This window comes from Peromyscus californicus, unplaced genomic scaffold (assembly GCF_007827085.1).
Source record: "Peromyscus californicus insignis strain IS unplaced genomic scaffold, ASM782708v3 Scaffold_4__1_contigs__length_199733344, whole genome shotgun sequence".
NCBI classification, from domain to species: Eukaryota; Metazoa; Chordata; class Mammalia; order Rodentia; family Cricetidae; genus Peromyscus; species Peromyscus californicus.
Genome location: NW_026294562.1, coordinates 51,463,447 through 51,486,693, shown reverse-complemented (window position 1 = coordinate 51,486,693; position 23,247 = coordinate 51,463,447). Strand labels below are relative to the sequence as shown.

Sequence of the window (23,247 nt, the reverse complement as noted above, 5' to 3'; positions counted from 1 at the left end):
TGGCACAGAGAGGCACAGTGAATCTGATCAGTTTCAGGGACTTCCTGAAGCTATTTTGAGTCCTTTACCATTCTGCTTAAAGAACTTTCCTGCAAGATGGAATGCTTCAATCTCAGAGGAAACTATTGTGTGAACATGTGTGTGTGTGTGTGTGTGTGTGTGCACACGCGCGCGCGCGCGCGCGCGCACACACACACACACACACACACACACACACACACACACACACACCACACATTAAAAAAAAGCCAGATATGGTAGCATATGCCTGTATTCCTATCATTTGGAAAGCAGAGATAAGAGGACGCTTGCTTGGAGCTCGCTAGTCCACTGGCCCAGCCTACTGGGCAAGTTTCAAGGCAGTGAGACACCCTGTCTCAAAACACAAGGCCAACTATGGAAACAGTTTGGTCAGTAAAGTGCTTGTCACGCAAGCATGAGGACCTGAGCTTGATCTCCCAGAGACACACGAAAAAGTTGGGGACAGCAGCCTGTGCTGGTAATCCCAGCCCCGAAAAAGGAGAGATGGGGATGGATCGCTGGGGCTCACTGGCCAGCATCTAGCTGATCTGTGAGTTCCAGGTTCAGTGAGAGACTCCATCTAAAAAATGCAGATGGAGCCGGGCGGTGGTGGCGCACGCCTTTAATCCCAGCACTCGGGAGGCAGAGCCAGGCGGATCGCTGTGAGTTCGAGGCCAGCCTGGGCTACCAAATGAGTTCCAGGAAAGGCTCAAAGCTACACAGAGAAACCCTGTCTCGAAAAACCAAAAAAAAAAAAAAAATGCAGATGGATAGTGACTGAGGAAGATACCTGACGTTGATCCCTGGCCTTCCCACAACATGCACACCCATGTGCACACACAAACATACATACACACACACATAAAAACAACGATTTAAAAAAATAAACATGGTGGACAGAGTCTAAGCAGTAACAGTTAAGGCTGTCCTCTGACTTCCACATGCAAATGTAAATGTACATACAGGGTGAGTGAACACACACGCATGCTCACTTCGGGGACTCTGTTCATGGAGTGACATCATCACTGGGAATACAAATGCTCTGAGTCTAATATGTTAAATGCAATCTCTCCCCAGCTCCCTTCTTCTCAACGACATAGACTCCCAGGATGGCTCTCTCCTCACTCCACACTCCTAGCATAACTCTGTGCTTCCTCCTTCAGCCGACCATGAACATTTCCTGGAAGAACAGTGCTGATTTGATGGCTGTTCTGGCTCGGCCTGTTCTGTTCACTGTCTCCTCTGGTGAGCTTGTTGATCTTGCACAAGATTTAAAAATTTATGACTCCCTCAGAAGATGCTGCAAGATGAGCGAACAGGAGCCCGTCTCAGTCTCACACAGCAAAGGAGATTCTCCAAAGCCATCAGCAAGACAGACACTCGGGGAAGGGGTTAGAGGGAGAGCTGGGCTCATAGCCCAAACCCAAGCCTCTCCGCCCTAAGCCTGTTTCTCGGCCGCAAGCTGGAATCATGGAGAAACGGTTCAGAGTGAAGTGGAGGATCCAGAAAAGACAGTGTTCAAGTACTGAACACACAGCCTGCCACACAGACAGGACTCAGTGAACAGCATGGGCAGTACTACACTCCCAGCCTGCCTTGAGTTGGAATGGCTGGTGCTGTGGGAGGAGCCACTCTGTGCCATTCCCATCTGAGGTCCCCTGGAGTTGGTACAAGGTTCCCCTCAAGGATGGAGAGTGAATGTGGGACCTGGCAGATGGGAACAGCCTGGTGATCTATTATGGCAGCCTGCTGTGATTTAAATGTGTCCCCCAAAAATCCATCTGTCGAAAACTTAACCCCCCAAATTCGTGTGTTTGATAGTATAGAGATGTGATTAGGGTTAGATGATGTCAGGCAGGTTGGGCCCATGATAGCAGCTTTAGTGGCGTGATGTGAAGAGAAGGGACCCTTGAGCAGACACCCTTTCTATCTAACAGGTACTGACTTGTCCCTCTGCCACTGGACGACCAGTACAAAGGTCATCACCAGATGGCACCATACTCTGGACTTCCCAGTCTCCAGAGCTGTAAACTAAATAGACTTCTGTTTCGGATTGACCAGTCAGTGGCATTCTGTGATGGCAGCAGAAAACAGACTAAACCACAGCCTGAGCCCACTAACACATGCCCGTCTGTACCTGCAGTATTCCACGCGGGCACACGAGTGCTCTGCCAGTGAGAGGCCCAGAGTGAGGACAATAAAGATGTCTCACCAAGACCACAGTCCATGACACGTAAGACAAGCAAAAAGCAGATACGTCCTGCTAGGAGCCACCAAGTTCTGGGGTCTCCATACACAACTCAGCCCATCCTGACTTTTAGGCATCCTTATCTTCAATATTGATGGATTGACCGACTGACTGATGAGTCTACATGATTATGTGTGAGGACGCCTGTGGGCCACAGCATGTGTGTAAAGATCAAAGGTCAGCCTCCGGTGTTGGCCCTTCACACTCACCTGTTCGCATCTGTGCTTCATACTCCGGGCTCCTGGTTGCAGAGCTTCTAGGGGATCCTCCTGACTCAACCTCCCATATTGCCATAGCTACTCTGAGACTACAGATATAGCCCACTGAACCCAGCTTTACACAGGTTCTGAGGATTTGAACTCAGGTCATCAAGCTTTCCCAATGAGCACTTTTACCCACTGAGACATCATCCCTGGCCCAATCTTCATAATTTTAACTTACTTGTTTTTATTTTATAGTGCTGGGGATAGAACCCAAGGCCTTACAGGAATACTAGGCCAGGGCTTTATCACTGAATTATATGTCTGTGATTAAGCATCATAATTTTTTGTTTGTTAGGTTTTGTTTGTTTGTTTGTTTGTTTGTTTCATTTTTCGAGACAGGGTTTCTCTGTGTAGTTTTTGGTGCCTTTCCTGGATCTTACTCTGTAGCCCAGGCTGGCCTCGAACTCACAGAGATCCATCTGGCTCTGCCTCCCAAGTGCTGGGATTAAAAGCGTGCGCCACCACCGCCTGGCAAGCATAATTTTTAAACACTACATTGCTATATTTTGTATGTTAAATGTCTGTTAATGTGTTAAAGCCTGGGTCCCCACAGTGGCACTACTGGTAGGTACTGTGGCCCTTTAAGAGGTGGAGCAACACCAGAGGTCCTTAGGTCACTGGAAGCATGTTCTCAGGGATTGGTGACCCTGGCTCCCTCTTCCTTCTTTTGCTTCCTGACCACAAAGTGAACAGTTCTCTGCCACACACTTCCTGCCATAACTGGCTGACTCCCCCATTAGAAGCCAAAGCAATGGGTCTGCCCAGTCCTAGACCAGAACCTCTGAAACCTTGAACCAAACATCTTTTTTGTATTTATACGTTAATTATCTCAGCTGTTTCATCATAATGAAAACCTAAAACACTGTTTTTCTTTATAATTAAGTGCAGCAGTTTTAGCATACTGTATGAGATCTGCCGCTCTCTCTTCTTGAAGCCCCAACCTAATGTTTTCCCACTGGATGCCCTCTGTCCTCGCCCCACCAGGAACATTGCTGCCCTCTCCAAACACACCCTGCACTCCCCAAGTGCCTGCCTCTGACTGCACAGTCTCCTCTGCCCGCAATCCCTCTCCCTGCACAGATCTCCTCAATGGTTCCTGAGGCGACAAGAGATCATTCTCCAGCTGCATTTGTGTTTGCAAAGGTGAAAGCCATATTTAGGAAGTGGGATTTTGTGTGCTACCAACTACTAGAAGCATCAAGAGGCTAGTCTTGAGGTCCAGTGGGACCTGACTCGGGAGCTGCAGCACCCACTAGAGACTGAGGTCTTGGGCAGGAGCCTCAGACAAGAGAGAGTAGGTAGAGTGCAGGCCCCAAACAGCAGTGTGGGGCTCCCAAGAGGAGACGGCTCCCTGATGTTTTAGGAGGGATAGAGACAAACTGGAAGACCCGGCGGGCAAGCAGCAAGACATCTCACTGCTTCTGCTTCTCAGCTTCAGTGGGGATGATAAGAGCGCTCCTGCTTTTCTGTACGAACACTTCACATATGGTAAGCAACTTCTCAGCTTACAGTCTCAGACTCAGGCTCCCAGAGGTGATGACTGACCAAATCAGGGGAGGAGGCACTGTTTGACTGTCTTCCTGACACTGACCAGGCAACAGGCCATGTGACCCAGGTTCCCAGCTCCAAACCTCTGGCAACGTTGCCTAGGGGCCTGTTAGGTGGCAGGGGTCTCTGTGGTTTCTAGAAACTATACCTGCACACACATCACTGAAACAAAACATTCTGGACACTGACCACCATTTTATCCCCTTTGGTGACAAACTGATACTTGTGCCAGAGCAAGCCACAGATATCCTTTGAATCTTTGTCCGTACACAGGGCTCTGGCTGGTGATTGACTAAGACAACCCAAGGATAGTACAGTAGGGAGGCCTCAGTACTCAGCTCCTTCCTTCTGGCCTCTGGAGACAGACCAAGGACATGCCTTCTGGGAAAGCTGTGGAAGCAACTCTGTGTGTGTGTGTGTGTGTGTGTGTGTGTGTGTGTGTGTGTGTGTGTATGTGTGTGTGCGTTGGTGAGTGGGTGTGTGTGGGTGTGTGTATTACTGAGTCTTTTTTTCTTAAACATAATTTTTTATTGATTCTTTGGGAATTTCCCATCGAAAACCCCAATCCCATTCATTTTCCAGTCCTTCCATATCTACCTTCCACCCTTGTAACCTCCCCCTCCCCCCCCCCCCCCGAAAGGAAATAAAAAATAAAAGGAAAAAAAAACAGCCGGGCAGTCATGGTGCATACCTTTAATCTCAGCACTCAGGAGGCAGAGGCAAGCAGATCTCTGTGAGTTTGTGGCCAGCCTGGTCTACAAAGTGAGTTCCAGAACAGCCAGGGCTGTTACACAGAGAAACCGTCTCTTGGGCAGTGGGAGGCGGGAATTCTCCCCAACCTCTGCTAGGCACGACCTGCTCCTCTATCTACTACAGCCTTCTCTGACTCCTGGCACAGCTGTGTGAGTCTCCAGTTCTGCTGTACATGTACCATTCTGCTCCTCCATCTTGTCTGCCTCTCCATCACATTCATCACAGCGGCACTGGAAGCTGTGGTGTGTCACACAGTATATACCCTTTTGCCCAAATAGCTTTACTTGCAAATTTTCATTGCAATGTCATCGGTCTAGTGCAAGGCCTCTAGCTTCTGCTACACTATCAATACTGGACCCTCGCCGAGATTCCTCTTTGATATCCTCCTGTTGTCCTGAGTCATGGAGACCCTTTGGCTATGGTTCTGCAGAACCAGCCCCTTTTCCCATCCAGTAGCTCACAGATGGAGTAGATGTTGGGGTGGGCCAACTCAAATCCCTGAATCTGGGCCTGGATGGTAGCTGAGTTGGTCAGCCTGTCAGCTGTCCTGTGCCCACACCACCAGGGCCAGCTCTCCTACGCTGCCTAGGTGAGGGGCGAGGAGTTGCTGAGTCTTGAACGCAAGGCCTGGTATATATGAGGTAAGAGCTCTACCACAGAGCTATGCTCCTGGATCCCTGGACCTGTTGAGCCTTTAAGGCATAGTAGAGGTGCCACATTGGCAATCAGTTCTGAGGCTGGAACTCTTAAGCATGGTTTGAAGGAGAATAACTCACATACAGGTAGTCAGGGACACCCTGGTGTGGATGAGGTCACTATTCAGAGTATATGGAGAAGGAGATTAGCGTATCACAAAGTCATCATTTTCCATGACTTAGATGTGACTCACAGAGGCAAAGATATGACTAGAGATGCAGCCGGAAGCCCAAGGAAATGTCAGACCGTAAAGCCAAGGGTGGAGGTTTCTCCTACTGTTCAGACGCAATGGCAACAGTTGTCTAAGGTCTGCTTGGTCTGAGGATGCAGAGGTCACAGTGTGCTTGGGAAGGAACGCTATCCTAGAGTAATGAGGTGGAAAGCTAGTGACACAGCATGAGTCCACTGTCCCTAGTTGCACTGGTGACACACGATGAGTCTGCTCTACTAAGACAGGCTGGTGATACACCATGAGCCTTCTGTTCTAAGATGTGTCCAACTGCGGCACACAATAACAAGGAAAGGACTATGGAGCCAAGTCTCCAGCTTACCACAGGAAAGGTGGTTTTTTCATATTCACACAGTCTGAAAGAATTTAGGTGGCCCTCCTGCTTTGTGTAGCCCACTGTTCTGACCAAGTAGCCTCTGGGAAATCAGTAGCAGTACAATGGCAGGTTGAAGGGCCTGAGGACCAAGGCCTTTCATTCCTTTTACCCACATTCCTCTGGCCTGACTGATAACACAAGTCCTTACTGAGGCTCCCTCCGGTTTGCTGTGTGTCTAGAAGCCCCACCCCACCCCCCACCACCACCATAAGCCATTTACGCAGAAAATGGAAATGATATAGAAAGCAGAAATGGTTTCTCACCCTCATCTCTGGCACTGCCAACCCTCTTGTTTGCCAAATCAAGGTTTACTTCACACTTGGGGCACAAGCCCCCATGTCCAGCTCAAAGTCCAGATCTGTGGTGATATGCAGTAGTCTTGTCTCATGCTTGTGTGGCTTCTCTTTGTCCAACCACTCAGCCACCAAAGACCCGGCAGGCCACCCTGGCCACCTGCTCAGGGCGGGCGGGACAGCCAGCCACTGCTGGGCTCCTGAACTTCTTTCCATCTTCCCACTGCCCAGCTCTTCTCCCTGGGTGGGTGGGGAATCTTCCTTTGACATCCTACTCCTGGACTATAAGGAAGTAGGATGGCAGAGCAAGCTATCCCTAGGAGCAGCATACCGCCCCCACTGGTAGCCCAGTGTCTGGTTGGAGTAAACGGTCCATAGTATTAGTCATCACTTGCTGTTCAAATAGCAAAGGAGAAATTGCATGTGTTCAGGCAAGATGGATGTACTAACTGCCTAGAGCTGGAGATACTAAGAAACTACCTTAAAAAAAAATTGAGGGCTTCAGTAGGTAAAAGTGCTTGTTATTATTAGCCTGGAGCGTTCAATCCCCAGAACCACATGGTGGAGGGAGAGGACTTCCAAAAGTCCACAGACTGTCTTACATGCCTGGTCCTGCCCACCCACAGGTTTTTAAAGTAAAAAGAAAAAAAATTGAAGTGGCAAGTTCTCCAGTTTAAGGGACAAATTCTCATTCCCACTGGCCAGTCAATGACTTTTCTCCCTGTAAGCAAGGCCACATTGGAGCCCAATTTACCACCTGCATCAATTATCAACTGTGGCAATGATGGTACATAACAAATCAGCCCAAACATGGTGGCATGAACTAATAAGCCAGAGTTTGTGGGTTAGCAATTAGGACTGGGTGTGGCTAATTCTAGTCTTTAAATTTACTTTTATTTTATTCATATGAGTATCTTGCCTGCATGTATGTCTATGTACCACGTGTATGTAGTACCTGTGCAAGCCAGAGAAAGATACTGCCCTGGAACTGGAGTAACAGCCAGTTGTGAGTTGCCATGTGGGTGCTGGGAACCCAACTCAGGTCCTCTGCAAGAGCAGTGAGAGCGTTTAATTGCTCAGCTTAATTCTTCTTGTCTTTACCAGATTCACCGGTCAGTTGAGACTGGGCATGGCTTAGACATAGTCCCTCACTCTCCACACATGTGGCCTGGGAAGGCTGATGGACAGCAGCAGAGGCAGGAGAACTAGAGTGAGCACTCATCATGAAAGCTTCATGATCACTGACAAATCGGTAGCCAATGTCAGGACCATGGCTGATCCTATCGAAGCTGCACAGCAAAGGATAAGGCTGCCCGGCTTAAGAGTCTGGCAATCCAGATTGAGGAGTTGAATTCAGAATAAGGAACTTTTATATGTATGGCCTTAAAGATCCCGTGGCCTGGTATCCTCATCACAACTGCAAATAGACCTATCACCCAAGGCTAGCTTCTGTCCTGCTGCTGCCTTTGGGGGTCAGTGGCAGAGACACACAGACAAGGCCTCCCAGGCCTTCCATTTAGCCATTTCTCTTCAGCAGTCCCCGCAGTGTGAGCTGTATCTCATTGATCTGTCTGTGTGTCTGGTACTGGGCATAGCACACTGCTTGGCAATCAATGGAATAAAGCACAGAAGACAACAGTGAGGACTTCAAGGGAAGACAAGGCACACTCTTCTCCATCCCCAGCATCTAGTGAAAACCATTACAGTCTATCTTTCCAATTAGATTTCTGAGCAGCACTCATCCTGCTTCTGCTTAAACAGGAGACACGCTATCTAATCCAGTATCCACTGAAACCTCCCACAGCATGACCCTGCTGAGGGATGGGAGCCCGGAGCAGCAGGGGTTGGGGAGCAAGGGTCCAGCTCAAAAGAGGGCTAGCCTCAGGGTCTCCAGCCTCAGGAGGAACCAGTGCTGGTTTGTCAGTAACAGCCTTGGAGCAGGAGCTGTGATGGGGTGAAAACCAACCTGGGGACCGTGGAATGAGGTCCCTATGTGCTTTCTGAAAACACTCATCCAACCCTCAGCCATCCCCCTCACCCACACTCTGAGGAAACAGGCAGCCAGTGACAGGACAACCCTGTAAGCACCAGACTTTGTCTCTCCTTCCCAGGAGAGTAGGAAATATTCAAAGCAGGATGGGAATTCTAATCCTTCCCTCTTGCTCTCCCCTCCCTAAGTCTAAAGGAAGTCTGAGCTCAAACTGTCAGCAAGAGAGCTTGGCTTTGTGTGTCCTACTTGGAGGGCTTAAGTAATTAAGTCTGCAGTGGCTAAGGCTGTGACCATCTCTCTGTGAAAAATCAATGCCCCGGGGTACTCATTACAGTTTGAATATGAAATGTCTCCCACAGGCTCATATACTGGGGACTGTGTTGCCAGCTGATGGGCTTTTGGGAAGTCACTGGCTCCTGAGGGCTCTGACCTCATTCCTTATGGAGTTATCATATGGTGGCATTATTTGAAGGTAGTGAAAAGTAAGAGGTGGGGCCTAGTTGGAGGAAATAGGTCCTGAAGACACACCCAGGATGCATCTTGTCCCTTCTGTTTCTCTCTACTGCCTGGCCACTATGAGATGGGGAAGGTTGGCCCTCCATACCCTTCTGCTGTGGCGCTCTGCCAACCATGGACCATAACTTTTGAAACTGTGAGTCAAAACAAATCCTTCCTCCTTTTAAGTTATGTATGCCAGGCATTATTTTACAAGAAGTGACTAACAGTTCTACAGGGAGCCACCAGAGGGTAGCTACAGCTGAGTCATCGGAGATCAGTAGCCTTCCACAGACTGCGGCAAGATCTACAAAGGGGCTCATGCCATGAAGAAGTGTGGCACATGGTAGCCCTGGGGGCCATTGCCTCCTTTCAGACCCTAGTCCTATTACTTCCTATCTGTGACTCTGAGCAAGCAACCCATTCTACCAAGCCTTATTTCCTACCAATAGGGGGGAAATGGTAAACAAGGATTAAATGATAAGATCTACATAAAACCCTTAGCCATCTGGGCACATGGCCAGAGTTAACCATTTACTATGGCTACTATTGTGTCCCTAGGGTACCAGGTACCACACTGAGCACTTTCAATGCATCCTTTAGTCCTTGTCTCTCCCTGCACTAGAAAGTTAGGTTCAGGAGCATCCACAGGAGAGAAGCAGAAGCTGGAGAAGAAATGTGGCCAGTCACCTGACTGACCAGTGATGGTTCTAGGATTCTGAGCATGAGTTCTAAAAAGCTGTTGTTGGTGGTGGTTTTTTTATGTGCATTAGTGTTTTGCCTGCATGTACAGCTATGTGAGGGTGTTGAATCCCCTGGAACTGGAATCACAGATAGTTGTGAGCTGCTATGTGGATGCTGGGAATTGAGCCCAGGTCCTCTGGAAGAGCAGCAATCAGTGCTCTTAAGCCCTAGCCTATCTCTCCAGACCCACTGCTTTAGTTTTACAGATTTGTTGCAGGACTAGGAATTGAACCTAAGATCTCATGCATGCTAGGCAAGTGCTTAACCACTGAGCCATACTCTGATCCCCAATTCCCAAATGCCTGCTCTTAACAGCTTTGTTATTTTCCCTGTATGTGTTCTAGGGTAAAATAGGCACTTTTTTTAGCTTACATTTTTTTTTAAAAATGTGTGTGTGGTGTGTATGTGTGCACTTGTACAGATGCCCTCTGACATCAGGAGGTCAGATGCCCTGGAGCTAGAGTTACAGTGGTTATGAGCTGCCTGAGTTTTGGGAACTGAACTTGGGTCCTCTTCAAGAATAGCAATTGTTCTTAACCATTGAGCCGTCTCTCTTGATCCAAATTTTTATTATATTAAATTATGAGTCTGTGTGGGGTATGTGCATGTGAGTGCAGGTGCTGTGGGATGGTCTGTATGTCAAATGTGTTGCTGATTGGTCAATAAATAAATCAATGATTGGCCCGTGGCCAGGCAGGAAGTATAGGCGGGACAAGGAGGAGAATAGAGCTGGGAAGTGGAAGGCTGAGGCAGAGAGACACTGCCAGCCGCCATGATGACAAACAGCATGTAAAGATGCCGGTAAGCCATGAGCCATGTGGCAAGGTATAGATTAATGGAAATGGATTAATTTAAGCTGTAAGAACAGTTAGCAAGAAGCCTGCCACGGCCATAGAGTTTGCAATATAAGTCTCTGTGTTTATTTGGTTGGGTCTGACGGCTATGGGACTGGCGGGTGTCAGAGATTTGTCCTGACTGTGAACCAGGCAGGAAAACTCTAGCTACATGCAGGTGTACATGGAAGCCAGAGAGGCTGGATCCCTCTGGAGCTGAGTTACAGGAAGTTGTGATCTGTCCAACATGGGTGCCAAACTAGGAACCAAGCCTGAGTCCTCTGCAAGAGCACAATCACTGTTAACCACTCAGCCATCTCTCCAGCCCCCACAGGCAAATCTCACTATTAAACACAGACAAGCTGGGTATGGCAGCGCACACCTGTATTTTGTGTGAGTGCCCCAACATGTGTGAGGAGGTCAGAGGACAACTTGGAGGAGTCAGTTACGGCTTGGTGCAGAAGCCCCTTTACCAGCTGAGCCATATCACCGGCCTCACAGCACACAGTGGGAGTCTCAGCATGTGGTAAAGGCATGAGGATCAGGGATTAAGGTCATATCAAGCTCAAGACTAGCCTGGGCTAAATGAGACCCTGTCTAAAATTAACAGCAACAGCCGGGCAGTGGTGGTGCACGCCTTTAATCCCAGCACTCGGGAGGCAGAGCCAGGCGGATCTCTGTGAGTTGGAGGCCAGCCTGGACTACCAAGTGAGTTCCAGGAAAGGCGCAAAGCTACACAGAGAAACCCTGTCTCGAAAAACCAAAAAAAAAAAAAAAAAAAAAAAAATTAACAGCAACAAAAACAAAGAATCATATGCAGTGCTGGCTAGTTATGTAAAATGGTGTGCCAATTTCACATTTTGCAGACAATACTCTCATGTTGGCCAGGAACCTCTAGATTCAGGTGCAGCCTGGGACCTGGACATCACTCATCATGGGTCAGAATTTTCTACACATCTCCTTTTTTCAAGATTGATACTTTCACAGCTCAGATGTCTACATTTCTCCCAATTGACTGCTTTTTAAAGTTCATCTTTGGAAACAGGATCTCACTGCGCTCTGGTCCATATGTATCACCAGGTGTGGCTAGATGTTTGAGAGCCCCTATTTGAAGCTACCCATCCACCCATGCTGTTTTACTAGATGGGGATAGAGGCTTACACAGCCCATCCCCACAGAGCTTGCTGGGAAACTCAGGTGTCACCTGGCTAGTCTCAAATGGCTAGCCGCAGGACAAGAAAGTTCAGTATCCTACAAATGATGGGCTGTACTAACAAGGGGGACTTTCAGCTTCCCAGTCTCACTGACCTTATCATATTAGGCTGTTTGACTTACCTTTGTGTATGAATGGTCGTGCTCATCAGTGCTAGTGTACATGCAAACATGTGTGTTTGTCTGTGTGAACGGGTGTGCACACATGTCTGTAAAGGCCAGAGGTGGACATCTAGTGGAGATAGAGCTTTATTCCATAACCCTGGTTGGGCTGGTATTAACTATGTAACCCAGGCTAACCTTAAACTCACAGTTATTTCCTATCTCAGCTGCCTGAATGCTAGGCTTACAGGTGAGTGGCACTCTACCTGGCTCTGGGCTTACTTACTACAAAGCTCTCCTCTCCCTGTCTAGCCACAAAGTGGCAGGTGGACTGAAGGATAAATGTGAAGCTCTCAACTATCTCAGAGGAGTCTCCTTCCCCACTGATGCTTAAAAATATAAGCCAGGTTGTGCCACTGCCGCCTTGGTGAGAGCTGAAGAAAGAGGGTGGATGATCTCCAGCTGGTGCTCCATGTCAATAAGAGATGCCTCTCCAATGGCAGCCACAAGAGACACTCACCCACCAGGGAAAGCCTGGGTACAACTTAAAACAACGAAGGGAGGAAGTGATGGGAAGGAAGCAGCCTTGACCTGGTTTGATGTTTCCGGAGAAGCCTGTGCAAGGGGACCCTATGGTGATATTTTATTTGTATTAAAATATTATTTGTATGTTAATAAATAAAGTTGCCCGGGGGTCAGAGCTATTAGCAAGCCATAGGAAAGCAGGGCAGTGGTAGCGTACGCTTGTAATTCCAGCACTTGGTAGGCAGAGCTGGGTAAGTCTCTGTGTGTTCAGGGATACAGCCATTATTGGATACACATGCTTTTAACCTTAATACCAATCATGGAAACCCTGGAGGCCTATACAGACAGGCTGTGAGGAGGCGGTCATGTGGTTGGGTTTACAACCAATGAGAAGGCAGGACAGGAACTCTATATAAAGACTTTAACACAGGGGTAGCTCTGGTTCGGAGAGGTAGGACCACCGCAGGAGGAAGGGTAAGGTTTTAGCTCTTAGCTCTGACCTCTTGGCTTTCTTCTTTGCATTGGTTCTGTGTTTATTATTTAATAAGAAGGTTGGATACATCTACAGGACCCACAGGTCCAGTGCAGACCTCTGGGCAGGTCAGAGGCTCATGTGCCTGATGCAGGCTCTGAATGAGGTCAGCAAGCAACATGTCAAACTGAAAACAATGAGTCTAGCTGGTGCTTCTTGTGGCTCCTGGGGAGCTGCTGGCCCCGGTGATACGTTTATTAATTTTTTTGAAAATGCACTGTGGCCGGCCTAGTTTTCCTTAATGCCTAACAAAGGGGAAAGCTGTTTACATAGCACCCTTGGGCTTGACACTAAGCAGCTGAAGTTAGCAAGATCCTTCACTTTCAAAGATTACACAAACCAGCAGCCTGGAAGGAAAACAATCCCTTTAGAAGCATGCCCTTCTCAGGTACAAGTGACAGCAACTGAACACTGAAATGAGATGAAATGAGGGTAAGAAGGGATCAGAGTTGAGGAGAGCCAACACTGCATACTTGGCTTCTGGGGCTTGTTGTATAAGGTACTCAGGATAAATAGGGAAGGTGCTAGCAATTCCTGTGCACTCCTTACAGTCCAGATGTTTCTATATATAAACCCTGTCTGTTTAGCACTCCCCCCGAGGGACATCAGAAGCCCAAGCAAAGGGCCAGCACCTCTAACCTCCTGCTTCTACTCCCTAGGTCTCATTCCCATTCCTTGCTTAAGTGAGAGCTATACTTTTCCATCAAAGGACTTGTCACCAAGGTAGTTTTTTTTTTTTTTTCCCTTTTCCAGTTTCCACTGGTTGGTAAGGCACTCTGTGGTTACTTTAATAGGCTCAGCCTTCTGACCTTCAGATGAAACTGCCCTGCATGTATGCATGCAACTGATGATAGGCAATCTGTTAGAAGACAGGCTCTAAGTCTCAGGGTGAGGCTACAAGCAAAGGCTCCTGTCATCCTATGGTGCCGTGCACTAGGAGCCATCCCAGTGTTATGTATTAAAGCTCCCTTTAGTTAGAAACCAAAGCTTAGGCCAGTGAGTTTACTCAGCAGCTAAGCAATGAAGGGAAGCCTTGAACTTGCAACCACCGTGCTGCACTGCTTCCTGTTGTGGTTTGTTTTTGTTCTTTGGGGGGCCCGCCACCCAGCTCCCAAATAAATCACACATGGAGGCTTCTTTATTACAAATGTCCGGCCTTAGTTTGGCTTGTTCCTAGCCAGCTTTCCTTAACTTAACCCGGCTGTCTTTTGCCTCTGGGCTTTTCCCACTCTCTTACTTCTGTAAATCTTACTCTTACTCCATGGCTTGCTGTGTAGCTGGGTGGCTGGCCCCTGGAGTCCTCTTCTTTCTTGGGCTCCTCCTCCTCCTCCTCCTCCTCCTCCTCCTCCTCCTCCCCCCCCCTCCCAGATTTCTCCTCCTTTTCATTCTCTCTGGCTGCCAACCCCGCCTATCCTTTCTCTTGCCTCGCTATTGGCTGTTCAGATCTTTATTAGACTTTCAGGTGTTTTATTTTTTGGTTTTTCGAGACAGTGTTTCTCTGTGTAGTTTTGGTGCCTGTCCTGGATCTCGCTCTGTAGATCAGGCTGGCCTCAAACTCACAGAGATCCACCTGGCTCTGCCTCCCGAACACTGGGATTAAAGGCGTGCACCACCGCCACCTGGCTCCCATCAGGGGTTTTAGACAGGCACAGTAACACAGCTTCACAGAGTTTAAAAAAAAAAAAATGCAACATAAACAAAAGTAACATACCTTAAAATAATATTCCCCAACATTTCTCCCTTACCAGAGCTGTTCTGGGTGGCCAAGGTGAGGGAATGCCCTCATTTGGGAAGTAGCTGGTAGCCTACTCACCTCAGACCTGGGGTCTCAGACGGTCATTTATTTACTTGCCTTCTCTTTTCCAGTGCAGTGTCCAGAAGTGAAGAAGCCCTGTCATCTAGCAGAAAGCTAAATCAAACAGTAATAAATTCTAGTTTTTCTTTTTCTTTTTTATTTACTTTTTAAAGATTTATTTATTTATTATGTATACAGTGTTCTGCCTGCATGCCAGAAGAGGGCACCAGATTGCATTATAAATCATTGTGAGCCACCATGTAGGTGCTGGGAATTGAACTCAGGTCGTCTGGAAGAGCAGCCAGTGCTCTTAACCACTGAGCCATCTCTCCAGCCCCGATTTATTTATTTTAAGGTGCTTTGTCATTTTGTCTGTGTGATGGTGTCAGATTCCCCTGGGACTGGAGTTATAGACAGTTGTGAGCTGCCTTTTGAGTGCTGGAAATTGAATCCAGGTCCTCTGGAAGAGTAGCCAGTGTTCTTAACTGCTGAGCCATCTCTCCAACCCATACTTTATTCTATGCATTTTGCCTGCACGTATGTCCATATAGCATGTGCATGCAGTGCCCAGAGACCAGAAGAGGGCATTGGCTCCTTTGGAACTGGAGTTACAGACAGTTATGAGCCACTATGTAGGTGCTAAGAAGTAAGCCTGGGTCCCCTGGAGGAGCAGCCAGCCAGTGCTCTTAACCACTGAGCTATCTCTCCAGCCCCAAATTCTGGCTTTTGATAAAGAATGTATTACTCACTCCTTCCATGGCAACTCTCTCGTCTATAAACAGGCCTAATGCCACCTGTCCGTGGGAGTGCTGAGAGGTAACTGAAGGCTGGTTTCCCCACTTCCTCCTCTGGCCAGGGAACTCTTTTGTTCCTCTTTGCCTACAGCTCTTATCGTTACCAAGCTCATGTTTATCAGTTCTGGCCTGCTTTTCTCCAGCCATGACTTTCACTTCTTGGCCAATAACTGCCTCTCCTCAGCTGAGAGCAGAGCTCCTAAAGAGAGAACACCTTCAGCAATGCACAGGCCTCCCAGCTACTTCATTCTAACAGTGTGGTCCAGGCTGGCCTCAAACTCACTTTATAGCCCAGGCTGGCTTCAAACTCTTGGTGATACTTCTACCTCAGACCCCAAGGGCTAGGATTACAGGCATGACCCATGACACCCAGTTAACATGTTATTTCTTAAGTGTCATCATTATTTGGTCAACTAAAATAATTTTAAAGGCTGTAGAAATGAGAGGAAAAGTTTGCCACAGTGCCACAAGGTCAGAAACCCTGTAAGTTTGTAAAACCCCATTATAAGCATTACTATGGTTGCACAGAACAGACCAAATGAAGATAATTATTGTAAGGGTTAGAAAACTTTCAATTTCCTTGTCTTGATATCCTTCAATATTCAATTACCTTTCGGTTTACAAAGTGTGTGTTGTGAAGAAAATCTGATGAGGATGTTGACTTAAGCAGCGTGCTCACACCATTGGTGTGCCTCATTCAGCTTGCTATGCCTTTGACAGGCTCAGCTCAGGGGCTTGGACTGGCTCTCTCTGGCAGAAAAAACTACACCAGGTTGGAAGAAGGCAGTTTTACCTTAACAAAGGCCAGGGCACTGGGTGTGGGGTGGGGTGGGGTGGGGTGGGTGGCTCTTCATATAGCAGCTGCATCTTTTGTACTGCTGGGGCTGAGGCAGCTGAATTGCTTCCCCTACAGTGCCCTCTTGTGGCAGACCTGCACCACAGCACATAGCAGCCGGAGAAGGGGTCGACCAGTGCTGTACAGACAAGTGCAGGTTAGAATGAGTGTATCATCTTCATATTACATGTCTGTCCTGGTAGAGGTTCAAGGGCCTAAGGAAAAGCAGGAAGCCAAAGTCTGTACCAGAAGCAGTTTCTGTCCATATACTAACCACCATGACGGACAGTGGCACACAGTCTACCAAGGCTTTTCAAAGAGATATTCCAGATCTGGGGCACGCAGTCTCTGCTCTTTGTTTCTGTTTTTCGCGAACTCTCTCAGCAGTTCCAGGACTTCATTTTCAAATATTTCTGGGGCTGGTTTTGCTTCTGCAACAGAAGGGTAGGCAGAAAGAATTGTACCATTGTCAATGTTCATGTGAAAGACACGGAGCTATGAAGCTGCATACAGAGCTTATGCTGCAGTCTCAGCACTTAGGAGGCTAAGGCAGGATGATTACTATAAGTTCAAGACCAGCCTGGGTCACAGAGTGAGTTCCAGGCTAGCCCAGGCTAGAGTAAAACCCTATCTCCAAAAACAAAAACAGAGGCTGAGAGATAGCTTAGCTGTTATGAGTGCTTGTTGCTCCTGAAGTGGACCAGAGATCACTTCCCAAACACCCATGTCAGGCTGCTCACGATTACCTTTAACTCCAATTCCAAGAGATCCTATGCCCTCTTCTGGCCACCCATAGGCACCCACACACATATATCAATAAAAATAAAAAATAAATTTTAAGGGCCAGCTCAAAGGCTCAATGGGTAGACACTTGCCCTAATAACCTGAGTTCAGTCCCTGGATCCCACATGGTAGAAGGAAAGAACCAACTCCCAAGTTATCCTCTGACCTCTTACACACGCATACGGACACAGACACAGACACACATGTACTATAAAAATAATTTTTAAAAGAAAACATCTCTTTAAAAATCTAAAAGTAAACAACAACAAAGAGCAAGTTGAAACTCTGGCAATCGCCAAGAACCACAGATGGATAAATAGACCACGGGCCTCCAAATACTCTAGGCTATACCAGGATTGGCTTATACCTGTATAAAGTTTCGTTAGTGCAGCTGCTCTCATTCGCTTGCATATGGTCCAGGCTACTTTGTATTACAATGGCAGAGCTGAGGGATGACGACGGAGTTCATATGGCCTCATGACTAAAACATTTACTATCTGGTACTTAAGAAACAAATCAGATGACCCTTTGATTGTGCATCTTGGCTAGACCGCTTTGCTTGCATTCGGCCTCAGCTGTCTTCTAGGTGCCTTACCTTTGGTTTCCACATCCACAGTGTCACTTAGCTTGGCTCCTCTACAGTCTGACAAATAAAATGCAAAGTCCCAGAAATAATTTGTGAGTTCTAAACTGCATGTTATTCTTAATAGGCTGATAAAATCTTACACCATCCTGCTCTGTCCACCTTGCATATGAATCATCCTTTGTCCAATACATCCACACTGTATATGCTACTCATACATTAGTCACTTAGACATCTTAGTTTTGGGAATATAATGAATGTAGAAATATTGCAGGCTTATGTTCAAGTGACCACATTCTTTGTTTTTTGTTTGTTTTCGAGACAGGATCTTACTATACAGCTCCATCTGTCCTGGAACCCACTATGTAGACCAGGCTGACCTTGAACTCACAGAGATCTGCCTGCCTCTGCCTCCTGAGTACTGGGATTAAAGGCGTGAGCCACTGTATCTGGCTATGTAATCATTTTTTTTTTATATAACATAAATATATATAATTGTTTTTTTCAATAACAGACCAAAGCACAAGAGTATGATGCAAAGAAGGCACCAGGGCATAGACATGGACAGACAGGTTGATTCTAGTGCCATGCAGCAGGTAACACTGCAGGGTATATGGGGGAAAGCAAGGGCTACACAGGGCTTGGGGTCATCCAGTTTTAGGAATCCTCTGAGCATTTTATAATGAATTCCCTAGAAAGAAAGGGAGACTACAGTATTGTTTACACTTATATTCTTTTGTGTTTTGTGGTGCTGGAGACTGAACCCAGGTAGGGCCTCATGTACACGCTCCAAGTGTTCTGCCATTGAGCTCCATTTCCAGTGCTCCTATTCTAAGCTATAAACTCCCCGAAACAAAGCTGTGCTTCTTCTCTTTATCAGTTAGGTACCCTTGGATCTAAGTGACAGAAATTAGCTATAGTAAACTTAAGCAAATGGGAATTTTCTGAAAGAAATGAGAAGTCCATAGTATGAACATAAACCTGCAGAATGAGATGTTAATGGACAGGCAAAGGGGCAAGAAGACAAGAAGACAAAAAGATGAAAGTGCCAGTCCTGTCTAGTGGTAGGAGTCTGGCAGCATTCGTCACTTTCTTTCCATACTAGAGACACTTGTTTAAGATGCCAATTAATTACAAGCAAAGCCTCCCACCAGCAAAGCTTAGGTGGCAAGTTCCAGAAAACTAAATAAAATGCTAGAAAGAATCCCTTCAAACCAAGACAGATTCTGTCAGCCCAGAGCCTGGCAACCAGTGAATATTCTGGGTGTATTTTGGATTTGGGGGGTTAAAATTTTTTTTCTTAGTATTTATTTTTTAGTGTATAAGTATTTTGCCTGCAAGTGTATACATATATTATATGCATGACTGGTGCCAGCAAAGGCCAAAGAAAGGCATCAGAGCTCCAGGAACTGGAATTACAGCCGTTTGTGAGCAGCCATGTGAGTGCTTGAAATCAAACCTGGGTTTTCTGCAAGAATAGCAAATGCTCTTAATCGTGAAGTCATCTCCACACAGTTTTTTTTTTTTTAATTTTATATTTTTATTGTACTTTTTATTTTTTTATTTTTTAAAATTTATTTATTTATTATGTATACAGAAGAGGGCGCAAGATCTCATTACAGATGGTTGTGAGCCACCATGTGGTTGCTGGGAATTGAACTTAGGACCTCTGGGAGTACAGTCAGTACTCTTAACCTCTGAGCCATCTCTCCAGCCCCCTGTATTTTTTATTTTTAAAAATTGTGTGTGTGCACATGCAGGCATACTACAGTATGGCCATGGAGGTCAGTTCTCTCCTCCTACCTTGTCTCTGAGCTGGATGTTCCAGGCTGGCTGGCCTACCAGCTTCCAGAGGATTTGCTATAAAAGTATTGGCATTACAGATATGTACCACTTGGATGCGGTGGTGTGAGACTGTAATTCTAGCACAAAAACAAGTGGATCTCTGTGAGTTCAAGGCCAGCCTGGTCTACATAGTAAATGCCAGGCCAGTCAGAGCCGCATAACGAGACCCCATCTTAACAAACAACAAAACAATAGAAAGCATGCTCTACTGCATGAGCTCTTTATGTGAGTTTCAGGGATCTAACCCAGGTCCTAGGCTTGTGAGGCCGCACTTTTACCTGCTAAGCCATGAAGGAGGAACAGTCCTGGCCTGTTCTGGGTTTTGTGTGACAGTCAAAATAAAATCCAGGAGTTTGAGGCTTCCCTTAGAGTACAGAGAGTTGGAAAGGATATCACATGCACTTTAACAGTAAGGAAAAGCCTGACAACAAATAACATTGTCAGGGCTGAGGTCACAGTGCAGCAAAGTATAAAGAATAAGGAAGAGAAGCCCATCAAACAGGAAACTGGACATGAGCACTTGCTGGGTTGTGACAGGAAGAGCCACTGAGTGTAATACAAACAGACAAGAATTCGTAAGCCAGGAATGGTGGCAGAGGCCTTTAATCCCAGCATTCAGGAGGCAGAGGCAGGTGATCTCTGTTAGAGACCGGCTTATTCCAGTGAATTCCAGGCTATCCAAGACTACATTTTGAGACCCTGTCTCAAAACAAACAAAATAAAATTTAAAAAAAAAAACAAACCAAAAAACAAAAAACCCTCAGCTACATCTAAAGTAACTGTCCAAAGCCTAGTGTGGGTTAGCCTAAGAATGGAAAGCTCTGGGCCCACACACCCAAGTGGAGCTGGTACTCAATCACAGGCTCTTCCTTGAAAGCCTCCACTGGATTGCCCTGATGGAATCTGGGCCCAGAGTAGGAAGCCAGGAGGAGGAGCCCAGTCCATGTGGTCAAAGAACAGGGAGCTCAGCTGGGGCCCTCTCTTAGAAAGAACAAAGGTAACCTGTGACTGAGAGTGAAGAAATCAGTCTTGTCTCTCTCATACGGGCTGAAAGAAGAGTCAAAGGAGAAAAGAAAAAAGAAAAACATGTAGGTGCTGTGGGATGGTCTGTATGTCAAATGTGTTGCTGATTGGTCAATGAATAAATCACTGATTGGCAGTGGCCAGGCAGGAAGTATAGGCGGGACTAACAGAGAGGAGAATTGAGAGAACAGGAAGCTGGGTGGAGGAGACACTGCCAGCCGCCATCAGGACAAGGAAGATATAAAGTACCGGTAAGCCACAAGCCATGTGGCAAGGTATAGATTAATAGAAATGGATTAATTTAAGCTGTAAGAACAGTTAGCAAGAAGCCTGCCACTGCCATACAGTTTGTAACCAATATAAGTCTCTGTGTTTACTTGATCGGGTTTGAGGGGCTTGGGACTGGCGGGTGAGAGAGATTTGTCCTGACTGTGGGCCAGGCAGGAAAACTCTAGCAACATGTAGGCCTACGGTGATATTTTATTTGTACTGAAATGTGATTTTATTTGTATGTTAATAAATAAAGTTGCCTGGGGGTCAGAGCTAATAGCAAGCCATACCAAAAGTCTGGCAGTGGTAGCACATGCCCTTAATCCCAATCACATAACAGGTAGATCTCTGTGTGTTCAAGGATACCACCAGCATGGAGACACACGCCTTTAATCTCAATACCAACCATAGAAGACCTGGAGGTCTGTATAGATGGGCAGTGAAGAGGAGGTCATGTGGTTGGGTTTACAACCAATGAGAAGACAGAAATAGAAAGTCAATAAAAAGGACAAACACACAGGAAGTAGGTCTCTTGCGGAGAGGTAGGACAGCAGCGGCAGTGAAGGGTAAGGTTTTTAATCTCAGCTCTTAGCTATTGCTCTGACCTCTTGACTTTTAACTCTGTATTTGGCTCTGTGTTTCTTATTTAACAAGACGGTTACATCTACATAGGCCTGAGGGGGCGACACTATCACTGAGCAAACCCACCTCTGAGAGCCAGGCCGTAGGCGGTGCCCGAGATCAAGGCTGAACAAGGAAAAGAGGGAAGGTCATCCTTGCCACCCCTCAACTAGCAAGGCCAAGTGGAAGGCACAGGAGTCTAGCACTGAGGAAGGCCAGAGCATGCAGACAGCATCCTTCTGAGGCCCAGAAATATAGGAAGGCTGAAGGCTGGGAATAGAACAGAAACACTGACAACACTCTTTAGAAACAACTTCTGCCCTGAGCACACCATTACATGAGGCTGCTGAGGTCCTGAATAAACAGAGCAAAATCATCATCTAGACTGAGCTTAACTGCCAAGCTCACTAACTTGATTCCCTACAGTAACAGCCTAGATGCTGCATGGCTCCTCAAGACACAGACACTACATATCTTCATCTCCAATGTCTAACTAAGGTGTCTAACACCAGTTAGACACGGGTGGGTTGGCACATACCTATACTCCTGGCACTGGTAAAACTGAGACAGAAAAATCAGAAATTTAAAACCAAAGCCAAGTGAGGTGGAGCCTGCCTTTAATCCCAGTACTCTGGAGGCAGAGGTGAGTAGATCTCTATAAGTTCCAGGACAGCCAGGGCTACACAGTGAGACCCTGTCTCAAAAGGAAAAAAAAAAGATTTGAAGCCAGCCTAGGATACACAATGAGAACCCATTTCAAAAAGCTAACACAGGGCTCAGGATACGGCCCAGTAAGTAAAGCACTTTGCATGCAAGCATGAGGGCCTATGTTAGAATGTTCAGGACTCACATAAAGGAGCACATATGTAATCCCAGTGCTCCTCTAACAAGACAGGGGAATCCCTGGAAGCACCTAACAAACTAGGCAAAGCTGTTTGTCATGCTCCAATTCCATTCCCGAAACCCATGTTAAGGTAAAAGAAAACCAACTTCACACTCAGAGTTCCACATGTGCACTGTAACACAATCTCAATCTATCTCTCTCTCAAAAAAAATAAATGTGATGCAGGGGCTGGAGAGATGGCTCAGCAGTTAAGGGCATGTACTGCTTTTCTAAAGGACCTGAGTTTGATTTCAGCACCTATGACAGGTGGCTCACAACCACTTGTATTCCTGTTCCAGGGGATCCAATGCCTTTGGCCTCCACTGACACACCTGTGCTCACATGTGGCAAACAGACACACATATTGAAAAATAAAATAAATCCAGAAAGAAGGAAACTACAAGCAAGCAAGCAATAGAAACAGACTCAGGGATAACTTGTGTCAGGACTCCCACTAAGAATTCAAAGTAATTATGACTAACATCAAAAGCGCTGGTGGAAAAAACAGGCAAAGTCTAAGAACAGATGAGGAATTCCAGCAGGGAATGAGAAAGTCTAAATGTCATATGGAAATGCCAAAAATAAAATCACAGAGCAGCAATGCAAAATGACTTCAAGAGGCTCATCGTGACATCTGACACAATAAAAGGAAAAATCAGTGAAAGAGAGGCCAAGAGATGCTGCCAGATACAAAGGACCCACACTGATTCACAAAGAGAGAAGCACACAGAACAGAAGCCAAGAACTGTGGACACAAGTTGTTCAAAGTGCAATCAGAATTGCAAAAGAAAAGGAGGGCATGATGGAGACTGAAGAACCTCCCAATAATAATCAAAGACATAAAAATCCAGATCCAGCATGTCCAGAGAACCCAAACTGTAGCTAGAGTTTTCCTGTCTGGCCCACGGTCAGGACAAATCTCTCTCACCCGTCAGTCCCACAGCCGCTCAGACCC

General features: G+C 46.7%; 1 protein-coding gene across 4 annotated transcripts in view; it reads right to left on the bottom strand.

Moving 5' to 3' along the window:
• Positions 1-14,784: 14,784 nt before the first annotated feature.
• Sdhaf2 (succinate dehydrogenase complex assembly factor 2) overlaps positions 14,785-23,247 on the bottom strand; it is a 24,723-nt gene continuing 16,260 nt past the window's right edge. For 2 of the 4 annotated variants that reach the window (XM_052760726.1, XM_052760727.1), the window contains exon 4: positions 14,785-16,715. In XM_052760726.1, coding sequence (XP_052616686.1) covers positions 16,585-16,715 — 131 coding nt within the window. In that variant the 3' untranslated portion in view covers positions 14,785-16,584. The remainder of the gene's footprint in view (positions 16,716-23,247) is intronic. The other 2 variants (XM_052760728.1, XM_052760729.1) reach the window with 1 other exon arrangement.